Source organism: Doryrhamphus excisus, chromosome 10 (assembly GCF_030265055.1).
Source record: "Doryrhamphus excisus isolate RoL2022-K1 chromosome 10, RoL_Dexc_1.0, whole genome shotgun sequence".
NCBI classification, from domain to species: domain Eukaryota; kingdom Metazoa; phylum Chordata; class Actinopteri; order Syngnathiformes; family Syngnathidae; genus Doryrhamphus; species Doryrhamphus excisus.
Genome location: NC_080475.1, coordinates 14124325 through 14149553, shown reverse-complemented (window position 1 = coordinate 14149553; position 25229 = coordinate 14124325). Strand labels below are relative to the sequence as shown.

The 25229-nt window shown below is 38.1% G+C and overlaps 1 protein-coding gene across 1 annotated transcript in view; it reads left to right on the top strand.

The window, feature by feature from the left end:
* Positions 1 to 20982, top strand: part of cpne9 (copine family member IX) — a 57337-nt gene extending 36355 nt beyond the window's left edge. Inside the window, exons 8-21 of the mRNA XM_058085250.1 lie at positions 3175 to 3238; positions 5744 to 5847; positions 7907 to 8011; positions 10603 to 10644; positions 11630 to 11705; positions 11808 to 11861; positions 12687 to 12748; positions 13053 to 13099; positions 13287 to 13468; positions 13912 to 14039; positions 15241 to 15343; positions 16289 to 16346; positions 18461 to 18534; positions 20801 to 20982. Coding sequence (XP_057941233.1) covers positions 3175 to 3238; positions 5744 to 5847; positions 7907 to 8011; positions 10603 to 10644; positions 11630 to 11705; positions 11808 to 11861; positions 12687 to 12748; positions 13053 to 13099; positions 13287 to 13468; positions 13912 to 14039; positions 15241 to 15343; positions 16289 to 16346; positions 18461 to 18534; positions 20801 to 20965 — 1264 coding nt within the window. The 3' untranslated portion in view covers positions 20966 to 20982. The remainder of the gene's footprint in view (positions 1 to 3174; positions 3239 to 5743; positions 5848 to 7906; positions 8012 to 10602; positions 10645 to 11629; positions 11706 to 11807; positions 11862 to 12686; positions 12749 to 13052; positions 13100 to 13286; positions 13469 to 13911; positions 14040 to 15240; positions 15344 to 16288; positions 16347 to 18460; positions 18535 to 20800) is intronic.
* Positions 20983 to 25229: the final 4247 nt, after the last annotated feature.

Here is a 25229-nt window from a genome sequence, read left to right as displayed (position 1 = left end):
CACAACTCTCTCTCTCTCTCTCTCTAGGGGACCTATACTGCTCATTTTTTTACCCTTTATATTGAGTTGTGGACTCCTATAGAGCAGCTACACACAATAACACATAAAGCTTTCTAGATCTTCCAGAATCTGCGCCTATTCCAGCTGTATTTCCTTGGCTTTCCAAAACAGTCTGTTTGAATTTTTTCCACCCAAAGCCCTCCTTTGAGTATGCCCATTTCACTGCGATTGGTCACACTCCTGAGGACTTCCGGACTACTGCCGAACCCCGCTTTCTAATTTTGTCGGTATTGGAGTTGATAATAAATGAATAAGCTTAATAACCTTTGGAGAGCTACTTCAAAAGTTTTTAGGAGCTACTGGTAGATCATGAGCTACTGGTTGGTGACCCCTGACTTACCATGTACCAGGTCCGCGTTTACTGCAAACAATTTTGACACAACATTGGAAGTGTATATTTGGTCATGACATTTTTTTTGTGTGACTACCCACTCGGCCCATTCAGAATACATGTACAAGTAAAAAGCTGTGGTGGAACAGAATATCGTACCCAACAGTCATTACGAAGATTAGACCAGGACTGATTCTTCGCTTAGAATCAGAAAATGTTATGAATCAGGGTGGTGCCTAGTAGTTGTACATTAGGATTAGTTAAAAAAAATATTACACAGTGCTAGCTGAGGGTGGCAGCATATTGGAAATAATATATCATCTTTAAAGCCACCAGCTTGTAGTTTTATGTGAGTAGTCAAGAATGACTACCACCGCTCTCATAATGTTCCAATTCCAATTTACGTATATTCTTTGTTCTTCCTCAGGCTCTTCCCTCTGCCGTGTCCTTGAACCCCTTTTTATCATCTGTCAGTTCGCTTTCTGTTTCTTGACCATGAAAGATTAAACAAAAAAGAAATTCTGTCAGAACTGTTTTTTGTTATTATGCAATCTGCTTCATCATGAAATCGAACAGCTGAGCTCCAATGAAATATTTATGGCCAATGGACAGCGTCTCTGTCTCCTAGCTGAGGCGCAGGACACTCTCTTTCCTAAAACCGAGATTTGCGGTCAAACCAAACCAGTTTAATTGGAACATCCAAGGCTACATTCACACTGTACGTCAATTTTTTATGTTTTTGAAACAAAATTAACCTTACTTCCCAGAGTTTACAGCATTTTTTCCGATGTGTAAGCCTTTTGTGGTATGGAAAATCTTCAATTTGGATTCAAGGTATAATCACCCAACCTTCATCTATGGTCATGACCTTCAACCTTTTGATACTTACAGACTGCGGTACCTCAGTACCACTCAAAAAACCTGAATTTCCCCTTGAGAGACAATTAAAAAGATTGTTTTTTTCCTCTTAGAAAGAAGGTTCATAGGTACAACAAATGAGTTTCACTGGCCTCAAGCTTCAGAGTTCTAATACTTGACATCTCCAATGAGGTCAAGAACGAATCAACTGAGTTTGGCCCCAGTCTAATGATACCGGCTCCTATCGTCTTTTAGAGGTCTTCCTGTTACGTCCAACTAGTAGAAGACCCTTAGGTATAGAGCTAGGGCAAATGGGAGCGGGATTATCCTTCCAATCTGTCCGGTTACATACCCCAGGGGCGCCAGGAATCATTGGTAGTAGGAGGAATTCTTTAGTTACCGCGTCTGACTGTGATACCACTGTGACCCAATTTGAAATAAGCAACAACAAATGGATTTACATTTAATAGGAACAACATAATTAATTTTGAATAGGTTGCTTGTTTCTTCAGTGTGGACATTGCATGTTTCACTACACTGAATAGAATGAATACATCAATGAGTAATAACAGTAACCCTATGGACCAGTCCATAAGGGTTTTTTGGATGTTGAATGATAACATTAGAGTTTAAGACTGCAGAACTGTGTTAAATCATAATATAGAACATTAAAAACCTCACTTGATTTGTATTATAGACGTATTTATATGTCTTTTACATTGTATGTACATTCCCAGTTAGCACCTTTTAATGCTGTCTTTTTTTCTGAACTTTTTAATCGAGATTTTGAATCCTTGTGAATTGAAAAAAATAAATTAGGACACATTTCTGGGTCTATTCCAGTCTGTGAGTTTTCCTTTCTTTCCTACAAGAGCTCTTCAGATGCCAGTGAGTTTAATCAAGTGATTTTGTTCCTATTTTCAAGGTCAAAATGCTTAGACTTTCAGCTCACTAAAAGGCTTTCTTGTTGATATTGGCACATGGACAAATAGCAGGATTATGTTGCAGCGCTTTATGGTGATGTACGTACCTCAAATGTTTTCAAGAGTCATATCTGTACTAGGCCTAAAAGGTATTTGTCGCACAAAGCTACCTGCAATCAATATTGCAATATGTATGAATGAGAATATGCAAACACGTTAGGTAGCGGAAGCAGCAGCCTAAGCTTCATGACTCGAAGCTGTGACCCATGGTTCAGATCCAGGGGTCTGTTCCTCCCAATCATGTCTTTCCGGGTCCCACTGTCACTGCCAACATGAGCGTTGAAGTCCTGGAGGACTCTCCGGTACTCCTTCCAGGGACTCCACAAGAGTGGATATTTTGGACTTCTGTTTGGAGCATAGGCGCAAAGGCGAAGGGAAACTACCCCTCTAGTTCAGCGGGTTAAACTCCCAACTCCAAGATCTGCTTCTAGTTTTCAAATGTCAACATTTAACATGTGAGCAGGATTATTATGGGCTTGTTTAGCTGCAGAGCAGCCCATCTTATTATTGCTGTTTGGTTATTATTATTATTTTTTTTTTTACTATGAGGGTAAAACTCACCTGTCTAAACCCAAATCATGTTCCTTTAGTGGGACAATCCAATGCTTTATGAATTCTGCTGTCTGTCAAGTCTGAAACAAATATAACTACGGCCATTTTCCAAAAATGACAGTTTTGTCTTGTGGTTGGCAGAAATGACTTGGACAAATAACACCATTTGCAGCTTGCAGTGGGAAAAATACTTTTGCCGAAGTGCATGTGGACATTGCTTCAGGGTAACACAGACAGGATGCATGCACTTGTGTACCACTAGTTCCACAAATCCACCATAACAAAACATTTTTATGGGCCAATAGGGATAGTAATAATTACAAATGTACTGTAATACAACATACAGTATATTGAATTGCATATATTTCATGCTTGTGCTTTTGTTTCCAGTGGAATTCCAGGAAAGAAGTGTGGGGTCATTATCTTAACTGCTGAGGAACTCAGCAACTGCAGGGTCAGTAAACACACACACACACACACACAAAGGACACATGCACATTTATGCATTTATAAACCGTGCCACCGATAATGGGATATACACGCACACGGCTGCAGAAAAGTTTTAATGATGGTCCCAACTTTCCGTAAGAGACCGTGCGCCGTGACAAATGAACGGGAGTTTCACAAGTAAATCACTCAGTCAGGGTTCAAGTTGGGTTTTTTTTCCCGTGGAGTTGATGGGAACAAATGCTCGATTTTGTCTCACTTCTCCAGAGATGCCAACATTAAAATGAAGTCCCAACTCAGTTCGGAAAAGAAATATCATGATCTATTTATAAACCTAACCATAGATAAAACAACAAAATCAGTGCTTTCATTATGCTTACATACGTGCATGAATTTGGTTGAAACCAGTTTAGACATTTTAGTGTTGGTTGACACTAAGGATCGACTGATACATCGGCCAGACGATATTTGCGTTATATTTGCGTTATATTTGTGTTATATTTGCGTTATATTTGCGTTATATTTGCGATATTTGCGCGTCACACTGTGGAGGAGCAGTCATCACATCGATGCTAGATAAACTTAAACTAAGACAAAAATGTTTTGGTTGAATATTTATTCCTTTTAAAGTTGATAATGCCGTTTAATGCTGAATTTTATGCTGAATCTTACTGTGTTTAGTGTTTACATTTCAATAAATATTTGTTTAAACTTGAGACCTGGAATATTTGTTATCATCGTAATTTTTTTATGTAAATTGAGGCAGCAAAAGCAGTATCGGCCATAAATATCGGCCCAAGCAAAATCGGCCATCGGCTAAAGGTGATGGAAAAAAAATCGGTATCGGCATCGGCCCCCCCAAAAAACATATCGGTCGATCCCTAGTTGACACACTTAGAAACCAGTCCCTCTTGCATCCCTCTTACATGTATTCAATCGATCATCGGAGTGACGTTTTTATAGATGGGCCGGTCAAAGCAAGAAGGAAGGGGGACATATTTATACCAAAAAGGAGGCACATTCATGCTACAGAAGCTGAAATAAGTATAAATAAATAAAAATCTACCTGCTTACGGTAATAAATGGTAGAACATTCTAGGGGAAAAAACAAGTGACATAATGCTGAAACACATCACATTGGGAAAAATGTTGCAAAAATCTATGTTTTAACACAGACACTTTGTTTTTGGTGCATATGAGAAGTTGAAAACGGCTCCACTTTATTATGTTTTCTTCAGCTCGCCACTATTTTGGTTTGTATTTGAAGTTACTTAGTAAACTCGTTCTGTAAGTTGCGCAATACTCAGCAACTCAATACATATAACCTGCACTGACTGGTCACAACATTAGGTACACAAAAGAGCGTGTATGGCTGACATGATACATAAAATATTACTCCTCTCTCAATATGTTGCAATATCACCTTGTAATCTTAAACTTGTATCATAAGACAACGGGCACGATTGTGCATCAGTCACTGTGATTTGTGCATCAGTCACACTGAGACTGTGTTTTTTTTTTTTAGGGTGGTGTGGCTGATGATTTCGAGTCGGTTGGAAAACTCATGAATCACAGCTCATACTTATGATTATAATATATATTATATAAATAATTAAATAATAAAGCCTCAAGAATCACTTCCACACATACACATATAGCTGTATTATAAACAGTGGATATGGCAACTTCTGATCAAGCCAAATCAATTCCAGACTTAAAATAATTTATAGCTAATAATATATAACCACACCCACTGGGTGAACAAATACAGAACACCACAACTTTTAAACACCCATGAAATTGTTGCTGAACACACGTGAGTGCTGTGGAAACATAATGTCCTCTTTCCTTGTCATTTTTCTTTATGTTAATACTTGAACTCCTTGTGGAATGTAGACATGGCCCAAATAGCATTCAGAAAAACGTATGTGCTGCGTATAGAACTTGGACACTGACAAATCCATAGGTATCCCATGATGCCTTACGACCGGAGACGATGAATAAAAGGTCTCATCAAGGACAATCTATTCATTTAGCCCTCCACTGTGGCATCCCGAGCATCTCAAAACAGCAGCTGCAATAAAATGGTGTCTCATTAATGGGTGTAACCAGCCATACATATGTATGTGGCTATTCCTATTCCTCTCAGACTACATTAAATACACCCAAAGATGAAATTTGTTTTTTTTCCCCCACCAATAAAATGTATACTTTAAGTGAAACACTGGATGGAAATCACAGTGTAAATATATGCAGCCATTATTGAGATGAGCCGCTACTCGGGCTTGGGAATTTGCATCGCTATTATGCATTATACAATCTTTTAACTGTGACAATCGCTTTACATTCAGACTAAGTGTTGAGTTCTAAATTGCTGCATCGGAGTCACACACACACCAAAAAGCTGAACCCGGTATGAGTTAGTTGTGCGACACAGTCTTTAAAATGAAATTGCATGTTAAAACGAATATAGATATTTACAACAATCTCTATTTGTCTTCTCTCCTGGCAGGATATTGCGACCATGCAGCTGTGTGCCAACAAACTGGATAAGAAAGACTTTTTTGGCAAATCAGACCCCTTCTTGGTTTTCTACCGCAGCAACGAGGACGGAACGTGAGTTTGAGAAGAAGCCTCATAGGCTAAATTAACTGTTTCCAGCAATAAAATGCTCATTAGAACATTCCTTGGCATACAAGGAATACAAGTGCATACAGACACATGTAGGTCATAAACAGTATGCTGCTAAGTCACATAATGCCATGTATTATGCAAAATATTTTTTAATGGTATTCTGAAAGTAATATGTGTCCCTGGAATCTGTTTATGAGCATCAATTGTCCATAATCAAAAAATCGATCATCTCCCTCACTTATTTGCGCTAAAACGGCCTAAAATAAAAAATGAAATTCAAAAAGGAAAAATTAAATTAAATTAAATTAAATTAAATTAAATTAAATTAAATTAAATTAAATTAAATTAAATTAAATTAAATTAAATTAAATTAAATTGAATTAAATTGAATTACATTAAATTACATTAAATTAAATTAAAAAAGAAATACATAAAAAATAAAAACTTAAAATATATTATATATTAAATATATATTTATACATTGAAAAATTAAATTATATTAGGAAAGCAGAAAGTGAACAAATGTAACAGTTACTGATTGTAAAAGTACCAGATGGAGGGGTAGGATTTAATAAGCTTTGCTTCTTCCTACTCCTTTTGAACATGTGGAACTGTGAACTGATTATGTGATGCACTCAATTGTAATCTGATGCATGTTCAAATGAAATAAAACCATTACCATTAATGAAAGTACACCACATGTTCATATATGCACAATTCAACATGTAGGAGTAGAATTCAACAAAAGGAGTAGGAAGAAGCACATCTTAATTAATCTTGATGGACCAGTCGGATGGGTGTGTGGATCAGCAATGGACATGCTGTAAATAACGTAAGAGCTCATTAAGAATGACCTACTTAGACCTTTTTGGCTTGCAGATAGACTGTCAAGAAACCGACTGCCAGCTTCTGAGAATTAAATTCACCAAGCATCGGTACAAGAGGAAGCGTGTAGCCTTAAAGGAGGCCACATTATCTATGCAGGACAACACATCACAAGCATCAAAGTATTCCACTGCGCTTGGCTTGCAACCAAACACCTCCAAAATAATAATAATAACTGTCTTCCTTATTTGAATTCAATCCTATTGAGAATTTTTTTTTTAGGTCTTATCAAATATGTCTATGTTTCAGAAACAGACACACCTTCTTAAACAGAAGGTTGACCATGAACTGACCAAAAAACTTACAGACTTTATTTGTCATCAACTCCTACAGTATATAGTATATATAGGTTGGGCAGTAGTGTGGAAATATGGTACTTAGGAGCGTTTGAGAGTGTGACCAATCACAGTGGAGTGGGTATGTTCGGCGGCAGGTCGTGGGTGGAATAAATTAAAACTGACTGTTTTGGAAATCCAAGAAAAAACATCTGGAATAGGTGCAGATTCTGGAAGATATCGGATATATTTTGTGTAGGTTATTGTGTGTAGCTGCTCTATTGGAGTCTACAACTCAATACAAAGTATTAGCATAATAGGTCCCCTTTAAATCTTTTAGTTCAGCTCATAAAAAATGGGAGCAAAAACATGTTTTGCATTTTTGTACATGTTAAGATCTGCTTCTTCCTACTCCCTTTTGGAGTAGTATATACAGTAAATGTGATATACTATTAAATATGCTTGAAATAAAGTAAGGCTGTACGACAGACGAGCAATTAGCGTGCAGGCCTCACAGCTAGGAGACCCGAGTTCGATTCCACCCTCGGCCATCTCTGTGTGGAGTTTGCATGTTCTCCCCGTGCATGCGTAGGTTTTCTACGTGTGAATGTGAGTGTGAATGGTTGTTTGTCTGTATGTGCCCTGTGATTGGCTGGCCACCAGTCCAGGGTGTACCACGGCTCTCGCTCGAAGACAGCTGGGATAGGCTCCAGCACCCCCGCGACCCTTGTGAGGATAAGCGTTAGAAAATGAATAAATGAATGAAATAAAGTAAACTGCTAAAGATCCTGTGATGTAGACTCATTCCAAATTACCCTGAAACTAAATGAGGTTGAATTATCATCATATTGTTTTCACTTTGTGTGTCACTTTGCTGGCAGGTTCACCATCTGCCATAAAACAGAAGTGATCAAAAACACGCTGAACCCCGTGTGGCAGCCCTTCACCATCCCTGTTAGAGCTCTCTGCAACGGCGACTATGACAGGTCAGTAAACAGTTGTCAGAATCCTGCATTAATGCATGCGTAACGCCGCATAGTAAAACCTTGGATGTTTTTTCATCATGAATGCATTTTACACATCATACAAACCGGTGAGGGAATTAAAAATAGAGGCGATGACATCACCTGTTGCCTGGGCGGTCAGAATAATGCCAGCAGTCGGTCATGGTGTCCCGGGGACCAGCGCTGGTGTTATTGAGACCGACTCGGTTCCCAAACGACACTCTGCATTACCTTCACATTCCCACTGTGCTGAACAGATGTGATAGCCACTTGCAGCCAGGTGCTTTCTGCATATACTTAATGTCTCCCAGTGCTCCTGAGAGCTTGTCCTTGTGGGAATAAGTGCTCCGTATTACATCCCAAAAAGAACGGAATAGAACACTGCGCGGTGGAATATCACACTACAAAAAATATTGCACCCTTTAGTTGTCTCCTTGAGAATAATACCAAAATTCCATCTGCAAAAATGAATACGTAGTTTAATGCCGCCAGCTTAGATTTCACAAAATTCTTCTAAAAGAGCGCCATTGTCCCAAAAAACAGCATGTGATACATATTTGTATTTTATGCATACTCACTTGGTTTGGATATTCTCAGTTACGGCTGCACGTTGGTCGAGTGGTTAGCACGCAGACCTCACAACTAGGAAACAAGGGTTCAATTCCACCCTCTGCCATCTCTGTGTGGAGTTTGCATGTTCTTCCCGTGCATGCGTGGGTTTTCTTCGGGTACTCCGGTTTCCTCCCACATTCCAAAAACATGCTAGGTTAATTGGCGACTCCAAATTGTCCATAGGTATGAATGTGAGTGTGAATGGTTGTTTGTCTATATGTGCCCTGTGATTGGCTGGCCACCAGTCCAGGGTGTACCCCGCCTCTTGCCTGAAGACAGCTGGGATAGGCTCCAGCACCCCCCCCCCCCCCACGACCATCGCGAGGATAAGCGATAGAAAATGAATGAATTAATGAACCCTCAGTTCCACTTGTCCACCAAACCATGCAAGAAGTGCATAGATACCAGACTTCCTTTTAAGCAAACCACACAGGAGAAGAATGAATACTACCTCAGATGTTCTTCAGCGTCAGTAGGAGATGATGCAAATGTTTCACCATTTGCTACAAAAAACAGGGTGCAGCTATCTCACTACCGGTTTATAATAACTCAGGAAGCTGATTTTCAGGGTGATATTCCCGGTGGAATATAGTACTTTTGATGTGCTAATGAGATATCAGGATTCTCTATGGGTTCTAATTCCGTGACGCAGCACAAGGTGGCGCACCCCACGCAGTGGTAAATTGGTAGAGCACACCGCCAAATTGGTAATTTGGTAGACTGGGCATGGTGGTGCACTTGGGTAAGTGCTTGGCACAAGCCACGTATACATGGACCCAAATATTCCAATTCCATTCGGTTTATTTGCTCAAACGGAAAGAATGTAACCTTTGTATACACCTAATTCTGAAAGAAAAGTACCAATCCGAATGAATATTTAATCGGATTCAAATAATACGGGGTTATTCCAACACGTGAAAGAAAAACTCGAGGAAGTCGGTATCACGTGATGTTGATGTTTACGTTTTACTGCGTATGCCCCATTGACTATTCTGGTTGATTATAGTGGCGCATGTAGACAAGAGATTGGAATATTCCTTTCCATGGATACCATTGCTTTGGGAAAAGTCATTCGGAAAGATTCCATTCGGAAAGAGAAAATCTCCTCATGCAAAGTTGGCTACAGTGACAATTTCATGACAAAACACCCCCCTAAATAAATGGCTTGTGCCCCCCTCCCAAAATCACCATTTTAGAAGTGGAAACTCGGCCACACAAAACACAAGACATCTCCACTCATCGCTCATCTCCGTGGCCGTGCTGGATGCTGGATCGCTCCGCCCTCCACTCAGTAACCATCCAATCACAAATGAGCCTAAATGGGCCTAAAAATCCATTTAATATTTTGTTGTATTCTCATCCCAGATCAACTTGTATAGAGTCTAGCTCCACTGCTCCACCGTATTAATTTCGGAATTGGCTCCTTGCCTTCCATCGGCCATTCTACCCGTTGAGTTCCATTGTTTCTGTCCTGGAGTCTGTCACGGTCTGCCTTTTTAGGACCATCTGTGGCTGTCTGCTCCATCCTTTATTCTGTCTTGTTCATACGTGCAGCGCATTCAGTTTTCACATTTTTGTAATAAGTCATCACCACCCTGCCAACATGGGTTTTATTTGAATCCACAGGGTCCAGCATGGGTGTCCCACTGTTCAAGAAATATGAAGAGAAATTGTACCCACTTCTTTTTTTAAACAAAAACAAAACAAAGCCCTTTAAAAAACACACCATGCTGAAATTGCTGATATAAAAATGCATTGCTTTGGCTCTTTCTGCACTGCCAGTAGTAGCAGTTTTCAGTCATGTACTCGCTTTGCTCCGCAGTCAGTACATTTTTAAAATTCAGCGAGTATGCTACTATCCATATTTGACTTTTTTTTTTTTTTCTGCTGACAGACTAGGAACACTGTTGAATCACTCCACTGCACTGTTGAACTCAGAAATAACATGTTCTCTATTTCAGGACTGTAAAAATAGACGTCTATGACTGGGATCGAGATGGAAGGTAAAGACGTGTTGTGAGCAAGTATAATTCGGGTTAGAACTTGTGTATGAATATTATATTGAAAACTATCAGTGACTGATGAAATATGTATGTCTTTTCCCCCGCTTTACACAGTATAATTGAATATTTACACTTCTCTGCCATACAACGCATACTGTGTTATATGGCGGAGCAATAACAGACACACACTGAAGAGTTTTTTCCTGTGCAATAATGTTAAATAAATGAGCAAACTTGCATCTAACTACACTATATAGTGTACATACAGTATGTAATTATGCCCAACAGCATACCACAGTACCTTTAAAATTTATGACATGCTTTTCAATTAATGCAAATATGCATTTTTAACAATAATAACTTCAAATATTATTACTGTTGTTTGCTATTGCTGATATTATGTTAGCATTGTTTAATAACAAATAACCAATGGTGCATAATTAAAATTACAATTAGTCATTACAAAGAAAGTCAGAAAAGCCCTGGCTTCTTTATCTTTATTACCATAAACGTCAGCTTTACAGGTACCATGTCTGCCATTCAGGCAACAACGCATCAGTCATATCAAACATATTAGTATAATGTTGGGTTATAAATTGATTTAATTTGAGGTAAGATGTGTATGTATTCATTAAACACACCCATTAATTGTGTTATCTGCTGATTTCAGATCAACATTTGCAATAAAGTTAACTGTTGTACAGTAATTATTAGATTAAATTCATTCAAGATAAATGCATTGAAGCCCAATCCAGGTTTGACCCAAAATATGCCACACACTTATTAAGGGATGAGACGGATACTCCTTATAAACGAGTCTCCGTTACAGATAATGCATTTTTGCCGGATATGAATATTAAATGAGTACATTTCGTCATTATACGTATTTTGCATGATTTAATTATTAATATATTTTCAAAACTGGAAATGGACTCGACTTGACACGTCTCTGATAATGACTGGTTGTGTGTATGTGTGTCGGCAGTCATGACTTCATCGGCGAGTTCACTACCAGCTACAGAGAGCTTTCTCGAGGACAGAACCAGTTCAACGTCTATGAGGTAAAACCATTAGAAGAATGTACAGCACTAATGCATTTGTATGGCAACTCCACGTTATAGAAAGTGACACAAAGTAAAATAACATTTAACTTTCACTGGCAGGTTTTAAATCCCAAGAAGAAGGGCAAAAAGAAGAAGTATGTCAATTCAGGAACTGTGAGTTTATCCACTTTACCTGTCCTGTTAATGGTATCTCCTAGGGGTATTTATTGTTTGTTTACATAAAACATTAAATGACATTTCTTTGGGACTCGAGGGAGCCGTTGGTCCTGCTACACCTATTTGGTATATATTGTATTGTATTAGGCTGCACGGCGGTCGAGTGGTTAGCATGCAGACCTCACAGTTAGGAGACTAGGGTTCAATTCCACCCTCGGTCATCTTTGTGGGTTTTCTCCGAGTACTCCGGTTTCCTCCCACATTCCAAAAACATGCTAGGTTAATTGGCGACTCCAAATTGTCTATAGGTATGAATGTGAGTGTGAATGGTTGTTTGTCTATATGTGCCCTGTGATTGGCTGGTGACCAATCCAGGGTGTACCCCGCCTTTCACCCAAAGACAGCTGGGATAGGCTCCAACACCCCCTGCGACCCTTGTGAGGAAAAGCGGTAGAAAATGAATGAATTAATTAATTAATTTATTGTATTAGGGCTGCCCAGTGGACGAGTGGTTAGCGCACAGACCTCACAGCTAGGAGACCCGAGTTCAATTCCATCCTCGGCCATCTCTGTGTAGAGTTTGCATGTTCTCCCTGTGCATGCGTGGGTCCGCCTCTCACCTGAAGACAGCTGGGATTGGCTCCAGCACCTCCCACGACCCTTGTGAGGATAAGCGGTAGAAAATGAATGAATGTATTTGTATTATAAATCTGACTACAAATAAATGTCCCATTACACCCCTGGTATTCCATTTTTCTTTTTTGATGGCTGGCTGATATATCACCCCTTTTTGCTGTTAATGTGTGTGTGTGTGTGTGCAAGGTAACTCTGCTGTCCTTCAAAGTGGAATCCGAGTACACCTTTGTGGATTTCATCCGAGGAGGGTGAGTGGAATAATGATGAGCCTGCTCTCTCAGTAAAACGTCAGTGCCACCATGTTGGTTGTTCCACATGTGTGTGTGTGTGTGTGTCTGTCTTCCAAAATGTATGCATATTGACTTTAACAAAATTACATCTGAGAAAGTTTGTGCTGCTAAATCTCTTAAGTAAACACCCGTTCCGTCACTTTTAATTGAAGGTTTTATTTGTTCCACCCAAACCAGTGGGTGACACAATTCATATTTTTCATCATCATTCAAGCATCATCATGCATCATATTGACTTTTTTTTGTTTTTATTACCAACCAGGACACAGCTGAATTTCACTGTTGCCATAGACTTTACAGCATCCAATGGTAAGACACTTTTTTTTAATAATGTCATTAACTGCTGTGATTAAATTTGAGATTTAATACTCCCTTCACAGAAATATCGAAGGAAGACAATAACTGCTAAAAATTGGCAAATAAATCCATTTAAGTCAGCTAATAATTAGAAATATTACTATTTTGACATATTTTTTACGCTCTTCCTTCCTGGCAGGTAGTCCATCTCAGCCCACCTCCCTCCATTACATGAGCCCCTACCAGATGAATGCATACGCCATGGCCCTGAAAGCCGTGGGTGAGATTATCCAGGACTATGACAGCGACAAGCTCTTTCCCGCCTATGGTTTTGGAGCTAAGCTGCCCCCTGATGGCAAAATATCCCATGCATTCCCACTGGTAAGGAACACATGTGGAGGACAAACACACTCACACAAAAGTACACACAAAGACAATTTACACATCAGGGTGTGGTTTGGACCAGGAGTTGTCGCTGAGACAACAGCTGGCTGAGAAGTTGTGCTTGTCTCCATGCCAGCAGGGAATCTCACCAGCATCCTTCCGCCCTTTCTCTCTATACAGCTCTCACTTTGTCACCGAAATGACTGTTACATTTATTAATGAAGGACATCTTGAGATGGACCGGGAGGGGGTCCACAAGTAAACCAACAACAAACATTAGGCGTTCAATACAATACAATATAATGCTTCTATTCAATTTAATGCAGTCACTTATTGCATAATTCCTCTGATGTAATGTGTTTGTACTTAAAGTGGTTTAAAAGTCCTTACCACAATACACATCACAGTATCTGCTATAATTAATGTTTGTGTTTTTCCAGAGTGGTGACAATGATAATCCAAACTGCGTGGGCATAGACGGGGTCCTTGAGGCCTACTTCCAGAGTCTAAGATCTGTGCAGCTGTACGGACCCACCAACTTTGCACCCGTTATCAACAAAGTGGCCAAGTCAGTATTTGTACTCATGATACTTTTCAAGTTTGTAATGGTAATGGTAATAGTTTTATTTTATTTGAACATGCATCAGATTACAATTGAATGCATCACATAATCAGTTCACAGTTCCACATGTCCAAAAGGAGTAGGAAGAAGCAAAGCTTATTCAATCCTACCCCACCGTCTGGTACTTTCACAATCAGTAACTGTTACATTTGTTCACTTCCTGCTTTCATAATATAATTTAAGTATATATTTTTTACTTTATTTTACTTTAATTTAATTTTTTGTCACGTACCAAAGTAGGAGGTGATATGACCATCCAATGACATAATGGGTACCATAGTAAGTGTCAATATAGTGATATATATAGCACATCATGACTGGTTCAAGACTCTTCATCCTTGTATTTAGCAAACATCAACTGCTTGTATTGTTTCTTGAATTGGCTCATCGTTGTGCATTGTTTGAGTTCCTTACTCAATCCATTCCATAGTTTGATTCCACATACTGAAATGCTATGGCTTTTTAACGTAGTCCTAGCATATAAGTGTTTCAAATGTACTTCTTCCCTGAGATCATATTTCTCCTCTCTTGTAGAGAATATTAGATGACATTTTTATGGAATTGGTTATTTTTAGCCTTATGCATTATTTTAGTTGTTTGAAGATGAACTATATCAGCAAGTTAAAGTATTTGTGATTTTAGAAATAAGGAGTTAGTATGTTCTCTGTAGGCGGCATTATGAATTATCCTTACTGACCTTTTTTGCAGTACATTTAGCAAGTGGAGGTTGCTTTTATAGTTATTAGCCCATATTTCCACACATTAAGTAAGATATGGTAGAACCAGATTCTGGTTCTAATTGAGAACAAAATTTCTTTTGTTCAATATTGAAATATTTCTTGCCACCTTATGTTGTATATTTGTAATATGAGGTATCCAGCTCATATTTTCATCTATTGTGATCCGCAGAAATGTATTTCCCTTCATCTTTTCAATGTCTACACCGTCTATTTGTATTTGCTGATGCGTGTCCTTTCTGCTGTTACCAAACAGCATGATTTTAGTTTTATTTAGGTTCAAGGACAATCTTGCAGTAAGTTTCAAAAACGTATTAATAAAACTTATTTATTACTGCTGAAGATAGTAGTGTGTAGTCCTGTTTACTCTGTTATGGTCCCTAACCGGTGTGTGTTTGTGTGCATCCCAGCTGTGCATCAGAGATAACAGATGGTTCGCAGTACTTTGTCCTGTTGATGATCACAGATGGAGTCATATCGGACATGGTCCAAACCAAAGAGGCCGTGGTCAATGTGAGTAAACACAAGTTTGCACGGGCGTGTTGCCAACACATTTGTTGGCCTAACATTTAATTGCTGCAGATTTATTGCGACTATTAATTGTACCCCTGTAAACACCGTTATTCCAAATCTTATGCATATTATAAGTTATTTCCTTTTCTTCATTTTTATGAAAATTAACCCCAACGGCTTTGACGTCAGAATATATAAACAGAAGGATATGAGTCATTGTATTTTCATGGTCATATACATCACATATCACAATTCACAGTTTCACACGTTCAAAAGGAGTAGGAAGAAGCAAAGCTTATCCGATCCTTTGTCCCCAATGCCAATTCTGAATAACACAAGAAGTGACGAAGCAATAATATTATAATATATAATATTACAATGAAGTTGAGGTTTGACAATTTGTATGGACAAATGGCTGATCGTCTAGGAGACCCGGGTTCGATTCCACCCTTGGCCATCTCTGTGTGGAGTTTGCATGCATGGGTTTTCTCCGGGTACTCCAGTTTAGTCCCACATTCCAAAAACATGCTAGGTTAATTGGCGACTCCAAATTGTCCATAGGTATGAATGTGAGTGTGAATGGTTGTTTGTCTATATGTGCCCTGTGATTGGCTGGCCACCAGTCCAGGGTGGACCAACCCAACAGAAATGTATATTCATCAAAAATACATCATGGCCAATGCAAGTCGTCCAAAGTCAGCTTCATGGCTCCACCTTTTCATTGATCACATGGTTTTACCACCTTATATTGAGATGAGTGGCATAAGAATTTCATTTTATATCAACAAATACGGCATAGCACTGTCAGCTTGAAATGTACTGTCCTTCAGTTGACCTTTGTATGTATAGGCCAGTAGTAAAGAAGGAAATAAAATAGATGCAATAAATTCATCTTTCTATTATCTCTGCTATTTATGTTCCTTCACTTTCCTCTATCCTGTGCAGGCAGCATCACTCCCGCTATCCATAATCATCGTTGGTGTTGGACCTGCAGAGTTTGATGGTGAGTTAATTTCATTTAATGGGGAAAAAAGTCATATGCAAAGGAAACTTATGTAAATTCACTTATCACAGTCAGGTTTAAAACCAATTAACCGTGATAAACGAGGAATTATTGTACATGTAGTCATGGGAAACAAATTATTTACAGCTATCTGCACAATTCTCCAACAGCAGGAGTGGAAAAAGGTCCAGAAATGGACAGACTTGTTGTGATTAGTTATGGATTCTAGGCTATAACTGAAGGGAAGGGGAAGAAAATGTTCAATTTCTCTGGTGATTTCATTGACTTCTCTTCCAACTAATAACATTACAGGTGTTAGCAAGTTGCAAAAAGCCTGTTAAATTTGAGACCCTCACTATGGACCGTATACGAGGCATATAGGCCACATCATTGATGCCCCATCCTGGGGGGGGGGGTGTCCTTTCATTTATTCTTAACTCAGCAATCCAGACTAGCATTGGCTTGGTAATGTTTAAAGGTCACATGGTTTATCTGAGTGCATGTGAATATCTCTCCATACATTATCAACACTAGCATGTATTGTGGTATTATGCATGTCTCTTTTGCCCCTGCAGGGATTCCGTAGCATATGCATGACAGCTGAGCAATGTGTAAAGGTGACTATAGGGTTGCTATTTCATGTCTACAGGGCTCTATTAATGGCTGTGTTGTAACTAAAGAATAATGGTAGTGTAAATGTGACTATAGGGTTGTTATTTTGTGTCTACAGGGCTCTAATAATGGTTGTGTTGTAACCAAAGAATAATGGAAGTGTAAAGGTGACTATTGGGTTGTTATTTCATTTCTACAGGGCTCTAATATGGGTTTTGTTGTAACCACAGAATGATGGTAGTGTAAAGGTGACTATAGGGTTGCTATTTCATGTCTACAGGGCTCTAATAATGGCTGTGTTGTAACTAAAAAATAATGGTAGTGTAAAGGTGACTATAGGGTTGTTATTTCATTTCTACAGGGCTCTAATAATGGTTGTGTTGTAACCCAAAACAATAATGGAAGTGTAAAGGTGACTATAGGGTTGTTATTTCATGTCTACGGGGCTCTAATAATGGTTGTGTTGTAACCCAAAAAAATAATGGAAGTGTAAAGGTTACTATATGGTTGTTATTTCATGTCTATGGGGCTCTAATAATGGCTGTGTTGTAAGTAAAAAATAATGGAAGTGTAAATGTGACTATAGGGTTGTTATTTCATGTCTAAGGGTCTCTAATAATGGTTGGTTGTAACCAAAGAATAGTGGAAGTGTAAAGGTGACTATAGGGTTGCTATTTCATGTCTACGGGGCTCTAATAATGGTTGTGTTGTAACCAAAGAATAATGGAAATGTAAAGGTGACTATAGGGTTGTTATTTCAAGTCTACAGGGCTCTATTAATGGTTGTGTTGTAACCAAAGAATAATGGAAGTGTAAAGGTGACTATAGGGTTGTTATTTCATTTCTACAGGGCTCTAATATGGGTTGTGTTGTAACCACAGAATAATGGTAGTGTAAAGATGACTATAGGGTTGTTATTTCATGTCTATAGAGCTCTAATAATGGCTGTTTTTTAACAAAGAATAATGGTAGTGTAAAGGTGACTATAGGGTTGCTATTTCATGTCTACAGGGTCTCTAATAATGGTTGTGTTGTAACCACAGAATAATGGAAGTGTAAATGTGACTATAGGGTTGTTATTTCCTTTCTACAGGGCTCTAATAATGGTTGTGTTGTAACCAAAGAATCCAGATGGGACTTTTCTATCCAGTATATACAGTACATCCATGGAAGCCATGCTTGTTGTGGTGTGGCAGTTGACTCTGTGACAATCCCTTAAAAGCATATTTTACCTGACTTATTGTTAGCATGAATGGCTCTGCATATTTTCCTACTGGGCTTCTCCATTTTCTTACCTGATGTAAATATCTGCACCAACACTTGAGCGAGATATGAATTTTCATTTTAAAATAAGATGTTCAATCCATGCTCCACTAGATAATGTTTCTCCTCACGCTGCGTTCCATTTCAGTAATTACAATAATAATTTTCATTTTCCCCCTCAGTGGCTCCGAGATTGAGTCATTCTCTCACTGTGTTTTTCTGTCTCTTGCCGCTTTTAGCGATGGAAGAGCTGGATGGAGATGAGGTGAGAGTATCCTCCAGAGGGCGCCTCGCTGAGAGAGACATTGTACAGGTACTCATCATCATTCCATTCAACTTAGCGGGATGGATTTTAGCAGCAGCATAATAGAACACACAAGTGAACACCGGTGGGAGGCTTCAATTGGACTCTAGATTGTCTGAATAGTCTTTTACAATTGTTGCTCATACAAACATTCTTCTTTTATATATATACTGTAAGTGTGTATGTGTTTGTTTATAAACATACATACATCATCAGTCCATTTTCAACAAATATATAAACTACTACAGTGTAGTATATTTTGTTAAAAATGTGTTTGAAACCACATTGCTTCAAGCCTGTGCTATGTCTCCACCCATTTCCTTTAAAGTGGACCTATTATGCTCAATTTTGACCCTTTGTATTGAGTTGTGGAGTCCAATAGAGCAGCTACATACAATAACCCTCACAGAAAACTTTTTAGATTTTCCAGAATCTGCACCTATTCCAGTTGTATTTCATTTCATTTGTGCCTCTGGACATGCCCACTCCGCTGTGATTGGTCACACGCCCAAAGTGCTTTCTAACTATGAACCATATAAGGACGTCTGTTCTGTGTGACATCACAAAGGAGCAGTTTGACCACGCCTTATGAAACTGAGCGTTTTGAGCCATCCCAAACGTCTTTCAGGGCTCACTTCCAAATACGCAAACCTCATTAAGGTTTTGGCATGGTTTAACACGAGACTATAACATTCTAACGACATTTATAGGTCAGAAAAGTGGAAAAAGCATAATAGGTCCTCTTTAAATTATTTTTATTAAATAGCTTTTAGACCAGGAAAAAAAAAACTTTCTGTCATCATCTTGGCAAACATATGAATAAGAAGCATATAATTAGGAACTATAAAAGCTAGTGATAACAATACAATATACTTCAAATGCCCAGTTTGTCATGTTGTGTAGTGATCTTACTGATACGTATCATTTCTGCTGTATTGATGTTGCCAGGGGCGTCACTAGGTTCTGAGGAAAGGGGGGCGTAGCCCCCTGGAGATGCACAGAATATGAATGAATGTAGTAACGTTCCGAAAAAAAATCAAAATATCCAAAAAACAAATAATAAACAAGAACCGGGATATAACTTTCCCACTTTTGGACAGATTTAGTAGAGTACCATTCTGTCCAGTGGACAGTGATCAATTATATAATAATCATTATTATATTATTAATTAGCCTATTATTATTACTGTTATCATTCTTGTTCTTCTGATTATTACTACTACGACTAGTAGTGGTAGTAGGGTAGTAGTAGTAGTAGTAGTAGTAGTAGGCTAGCCCATTTATCGGCTTGCTTATTAGCTTGCTTTTGCCCTATTATATGAGATTTTTTTTTACAAAATAATTTACTATATGAAAATTTACTATATTATATGAAATTTTTTACAAAAAAAATATCTGACAAATTTCATATAATAGGGCAAAAGCAAGCTAATAAGCAAGCTAATAAGCAAGCCAATAAGCGGGCTAATACAATAAAAGATGTAAAAAAAAATCAATAATTTTGTTTAATCAATAAAAAATGTTTAAAAAATCAATAAAAATGTTTTAAAAAATCAATAAACAATATCAAATTATTTAAATATCAAATTATTTAGGGCGGCTTAAGAGCAGCGAAAATAGGCCTAATGACGCCACTGGATGTTGCCATTATGTTTCAGCATCAGCACCCTTCCACACGACTACCCTCTTTAATCACATTAGCATGCACACTCCTGATTACCTTTGACCTTTTAATAAGAATGCCATCACCGTGAATTGATCTTTGCGCAGTCTAAGCAGTCTAGTTTTGTATTGATCCAAAGCGTGGTTTATTTTGCCTGCTATCAACAGTGACTCCCACAATGAGTCACATGGTTCCCATTAGGACTCAACAGTCATGTCAGGGCAAACGTTCTCCCACATGGCATCAGTGGGAAGCTTTTTGTTTACACACAACAAAACATTTATAGCTTTGCTTACAAAAAGTAAGTTGTCAGAAAGTAGATGTTTCTTTGTGCTGATCGATATAATACAATACAAAGAGCTTTTTTTTTTCTTTGAACAAACTTGTGTTTTTGTTGTAGATCTTTTAAAAAGATCTCATATTGAGTCATGAATAGAGACCCAACATGAGCCTGGTGCTAGTGTGAATTAAACTGAGATTATGGACTGAAGAAATATGCACATTAGCACTTAATAACATGCAGTGTGGTCATGCAGTGTCACTAAAATTAGTATTAAAATCAGCAAGGGACAAGAAAAAAACATTTTTTTTGTATGTTCCCTGCTGCTCCAGTTTGTTCCGTTCCGGGACTACGTGGACAGATCCGGAAACCAGGTCCTCAGCATGGCCCGTCTGGCTAAGGACGTCCTTGCCGAGATCCCAGACCAGCTGTTGTCTTTCATGAAGAGCCGAGGGATCGAACCGCGACCGGCTCTTTCTTCCTCACTGCTTCCTTAGCCAGCATTTCCACTCCCCCCCAAAAAAACTATCAACAACCTATATCCTCCGTCTGGAAACATCTCCACCGTATCCACCAGTGAAGTCACTCTTAAAACCGTTAAACCAGAAGCTCTGCATGTGTATAAATGATCATGTCTAAATTTGGCATTATTTCACGGAGCGTCAAGTCAATTTGATGAAAATTTGTTACTAACATTTTTGCGGCAGATTCTGAAAAATAGTGCTGGATATTCGCCGGGCATTTTTTGCAGCGGGTCCTAAAAAACAACAAAGCACTGGTGTATTTCTTTGCTGAACATTCCTGACGTAAAGAGAATGATTGCCTCGTGGGGATTTTTACGACCTCTTCTTAAGACATCACAAAGACTTGATTCACAACAGACGTTATCTCCTCGCACTTTACACACGGCCCACGACAAGAGCCACACCTCATATATATATATATATGTATATATACAAGAAAAGCAGCTGACCCACCCGTAAGGAAGCTCTCGGCTACTAAGGCAAGGAAAAAAAAAACATGAACATCAATCATCCAGCACCACACCCACCCATCTTTTCACAGCGTGACGTGATGCTGGTTGCAGATTTGTCCTCCTGCTGTTAGAGAAATGCCAGTCTGCCCTGCAGAGAGGAAGAGGAAGAAGAGGAGGAGGGAGTAAAGAACTAGTGAGGAAAGGTGTATGGGTGCCATAAGTGGGGGGTGGAGGAAATAAAAAAAAAAAAAAGATGGGATACTTTTTCTTGGATTATTTTTTTTTTGGGGGGGGGGGACCGGACTCTGATGGATGCACATTCTCTGTGAAGCAATAGACTCAACCAGGATTGTAAGATTCGCCCTATGCATGCACCCCCAACCTACTACTGTGTACCCACAGCGGGCTGTGTACAAAATGGACCAATGTCGCCCTCTTGTGGCTGTTAAGCGTACAGACTATTATTATGCATGGCAACATCTGCTAGTTATGACTTAATGCAGCTATTATTAGTGAACATGTGAACATGACTTAGACCAGAAGCTCATTAAGTCGTAATTTTGTGCATTTACATTTTTTTGAGTGGTTTTAATGTTGTAAACATTGTGGTAGTACGTGGCTCCATTTTCTAACGTTGTATTTATGTACTATGATAAAGATGTTGTCATAAAGTCCCTTGCATGTCAGGGAATAAATGTCAGTCGTCACTGCAAAAATTAATAAGACATATACAGATCAAGTACACACACATCATAAAACATAATTTTGGTTATTAATATACGTAATATTGTGTTCATTCAGTATATAATGCATTTTAAATTGTCACTGATCTTGCATTGTGTGCCATGTCTTGTACAGACCAAGAAAGCTGCCACTTTAATATGCTGTCATAATGCAAAATATATATTTAACAATATATTCAACATCATCTCCTAAAAGTGTTTTGTCAATAAGTGTTTTCTGCAATGGAATCATTTTTGTCTTATTCCTGTTATTGGTTTGTGCATGTGTAGAAATTCAGGTTTAATGCAAACACATTTTGACATGTGATTAAAACCACAAATTTCACACTAAAGATAATCTTTTATTCTCAATTCTCAACTTTCACTACATCAGAATCAGAATGCCCTTTATTGTCCACCCATCCATCCCTTTTCCTCTTTTTTTTTTTTTTTGCCTATAGCCTCCCTCTGTCTGTAGAGTAAAGCACCAAGCTAAAGGTGTTTGTAGTCCGAGTCAAATCACCACAGATCTGGACTCCCAGGAACCTGAAGTCATGGACTGTCTCCACACCCTTGTTGTTGATGTAGAAGGAGGGAGGTCCTCCTCAAGTCCTCCACGATGATGATCTTGTTTGTCTTCCTTTGTGTTCAGAGCACCAGGTTGCGAGTATCTGGACCTCCTCTCTAACGGCGGTCTTGTCTCTGTTTGTGGTTTTGTCTGCAGTCTGCAGTTGTGGGTGTTGAGACAGTACAGGAGGGGTCTCAGAACACAGCCTTGTGGTGAGCCGATGCTTAGGTGGGGGCCAAGTCTCCTATTCTGGGGATTCCAACCTTTTTCTTTTAATTTTACATCTTTATTCCTCTAATATAGCAGCTATAACAAATATTACTATTATTAGTGTTCTGAAATAATGATTATTTTCTATATGTAATAACTTTATTCTTAAAAATATGCAGTTGTGTTGTGCCGATGTTCCAATTGCACCACTTTTCTAGGTAACATTGCAAGTGTATCCTTCATGAAAGATTTTTTTTGTATTATATAATTATTATTATTAATAATAATATTTCATTCATTAATTTTCTATGGCTTTTCCTCACAAGGGTCACGAGGGGTGCTGGAGCCTATCCCAGCTGTCTTTGGGCGAGAGGCGGGGTACACCCTGGATTGGTTGCCAGCCAATCACAGGGCAATAATAACAATAATAATAATTATTATTATTTTTTTAAATAATATTATTATAATATTTTTATTTAGTGTATTTATTTTATTTAGTGTATTTATTTTTATTTTTTTATTTTTGTTTTTATTTTATGTTATATTTTATTTTTTTTATTTTATAATAATAATAATTATTATTATTATTGTTATTATTATTATTATTATTATTATTATATTTTAAAAAATAATTATTATATAATAATGCTAATATTAATTATTATTATTATATGTTATTACAATTATTCTTATTATTATGACAATTATTATTATTATTATCTTTTGTTGTTATTTATTTATTAATTATTATTAATTAATATTCATAATTACATACTACTGTACGTCAACATTTTCTCATACATTTTAATTTTAAGAACTGGCAAGTTCTCCAGTTTTATTTCTGCACATACATAGTGAAACTTTAAAAATGTAATCAAATTGGTTCTTTTGACTGTCCGGTATTTTGTGTCACAGAGTTGCTAATGTAGGGTGACAGTGTGTCATGGGATTGCATCATTTGCATAATATTTGCATATTCCTGATTCTGGCCTACAACCTAATTTCTTCAAAAGGAGACACTTTAATGAATAATGTATACGTGGAACTGTATAATTAGGAAGAGTGGCATCTATCTGCTTACCTACTTTAGTGGTCTATAATATCAGCCAGTTTTTTGCTTTGTATTTGGCTTTTATGAGTCCAATATGCCACCACAGAAGAACTAATGGAACATACTGAGGTGAAAATCATACACACATCAGTCATGGTTGCTCAGTACAACGTGGTTAAAGGGTTCCCTTTGAGATGTGTTTAATGGTAATGTGAAGAGACTTGCCTCCTAGGCACACACTCATTTCCCCCTGCAGGTTTTTATCACTGTGGATACATCATTTGTTGTTTAACTCTGCGTAGGTTAACTCATTTTTAAACTTGTGTGAAAGTTAAATATATTAGAAATGAACGGTGTCTTCAGCAAGTCTCACTCTTCGCACAAGGTCATCAAAGGTCATTTGAAAATATAGTCACAATGCAGAGTGGTTAAGTTATTTTTACACACAAAGGATGCTGTCGGCAAAATAGAAGAGAAGAAGAAGAGAAACAGGCTGACTACTCATGCAAGGAATCATGTGACATCTACATCTGCTAACTTTGATTATTAATATTTCATATTGCATTTTATTTCTGGTGCTCTTCTGAGTATATTCAACGTATTTTATAATCTATCTCACTTTAGATGGATGATGTCATCGAGGAATCATCCATGTACCCTCAGGAACCTTGTAGGTTCTAAATAAATGGTGACACTGTCTCCGAATGAGATAAACAGTAGCACTTTCATAGCCTATTTTAAGCTGAAAACCTGGACATCACCTGGTCCTGGCCAGACTATAAGTTTAGTATTAGTTGCCATGGCGATACAGCTGCTTTAAAAGAGAGCTACCTTCACCAAGTCCGGCTCGGAAACCCACTAAAGTCACTTTGCAATACCCGCAGAAGTCCTGAACTCTAATGAACTCACAAATATTGTCTATAAATGTCGACATGCTTTTTTTTAAACGTGAATATTATCACCTCGTACTTTGGTACATGACAAAAATAAAATAAAATAAAAAAACTTATATTAGGAAAGCAGGAAGTGAACAAATGTTACAGTTACTGATTGTAAAAGTACCAGATGGAGGGGTAGGATTTCAAACCTTATATCAACCCTTTTGATATTGAGTTGGTCCAGCTATATTTCCTTGGATTTGTGCTTCCTTCCAAAACGGTCTGTTTTAATTTATTCCACCCATGACCCGCCTCCGGGCATGCCCACTCGAAGTGCTTCCTAACTATTTAGGTGA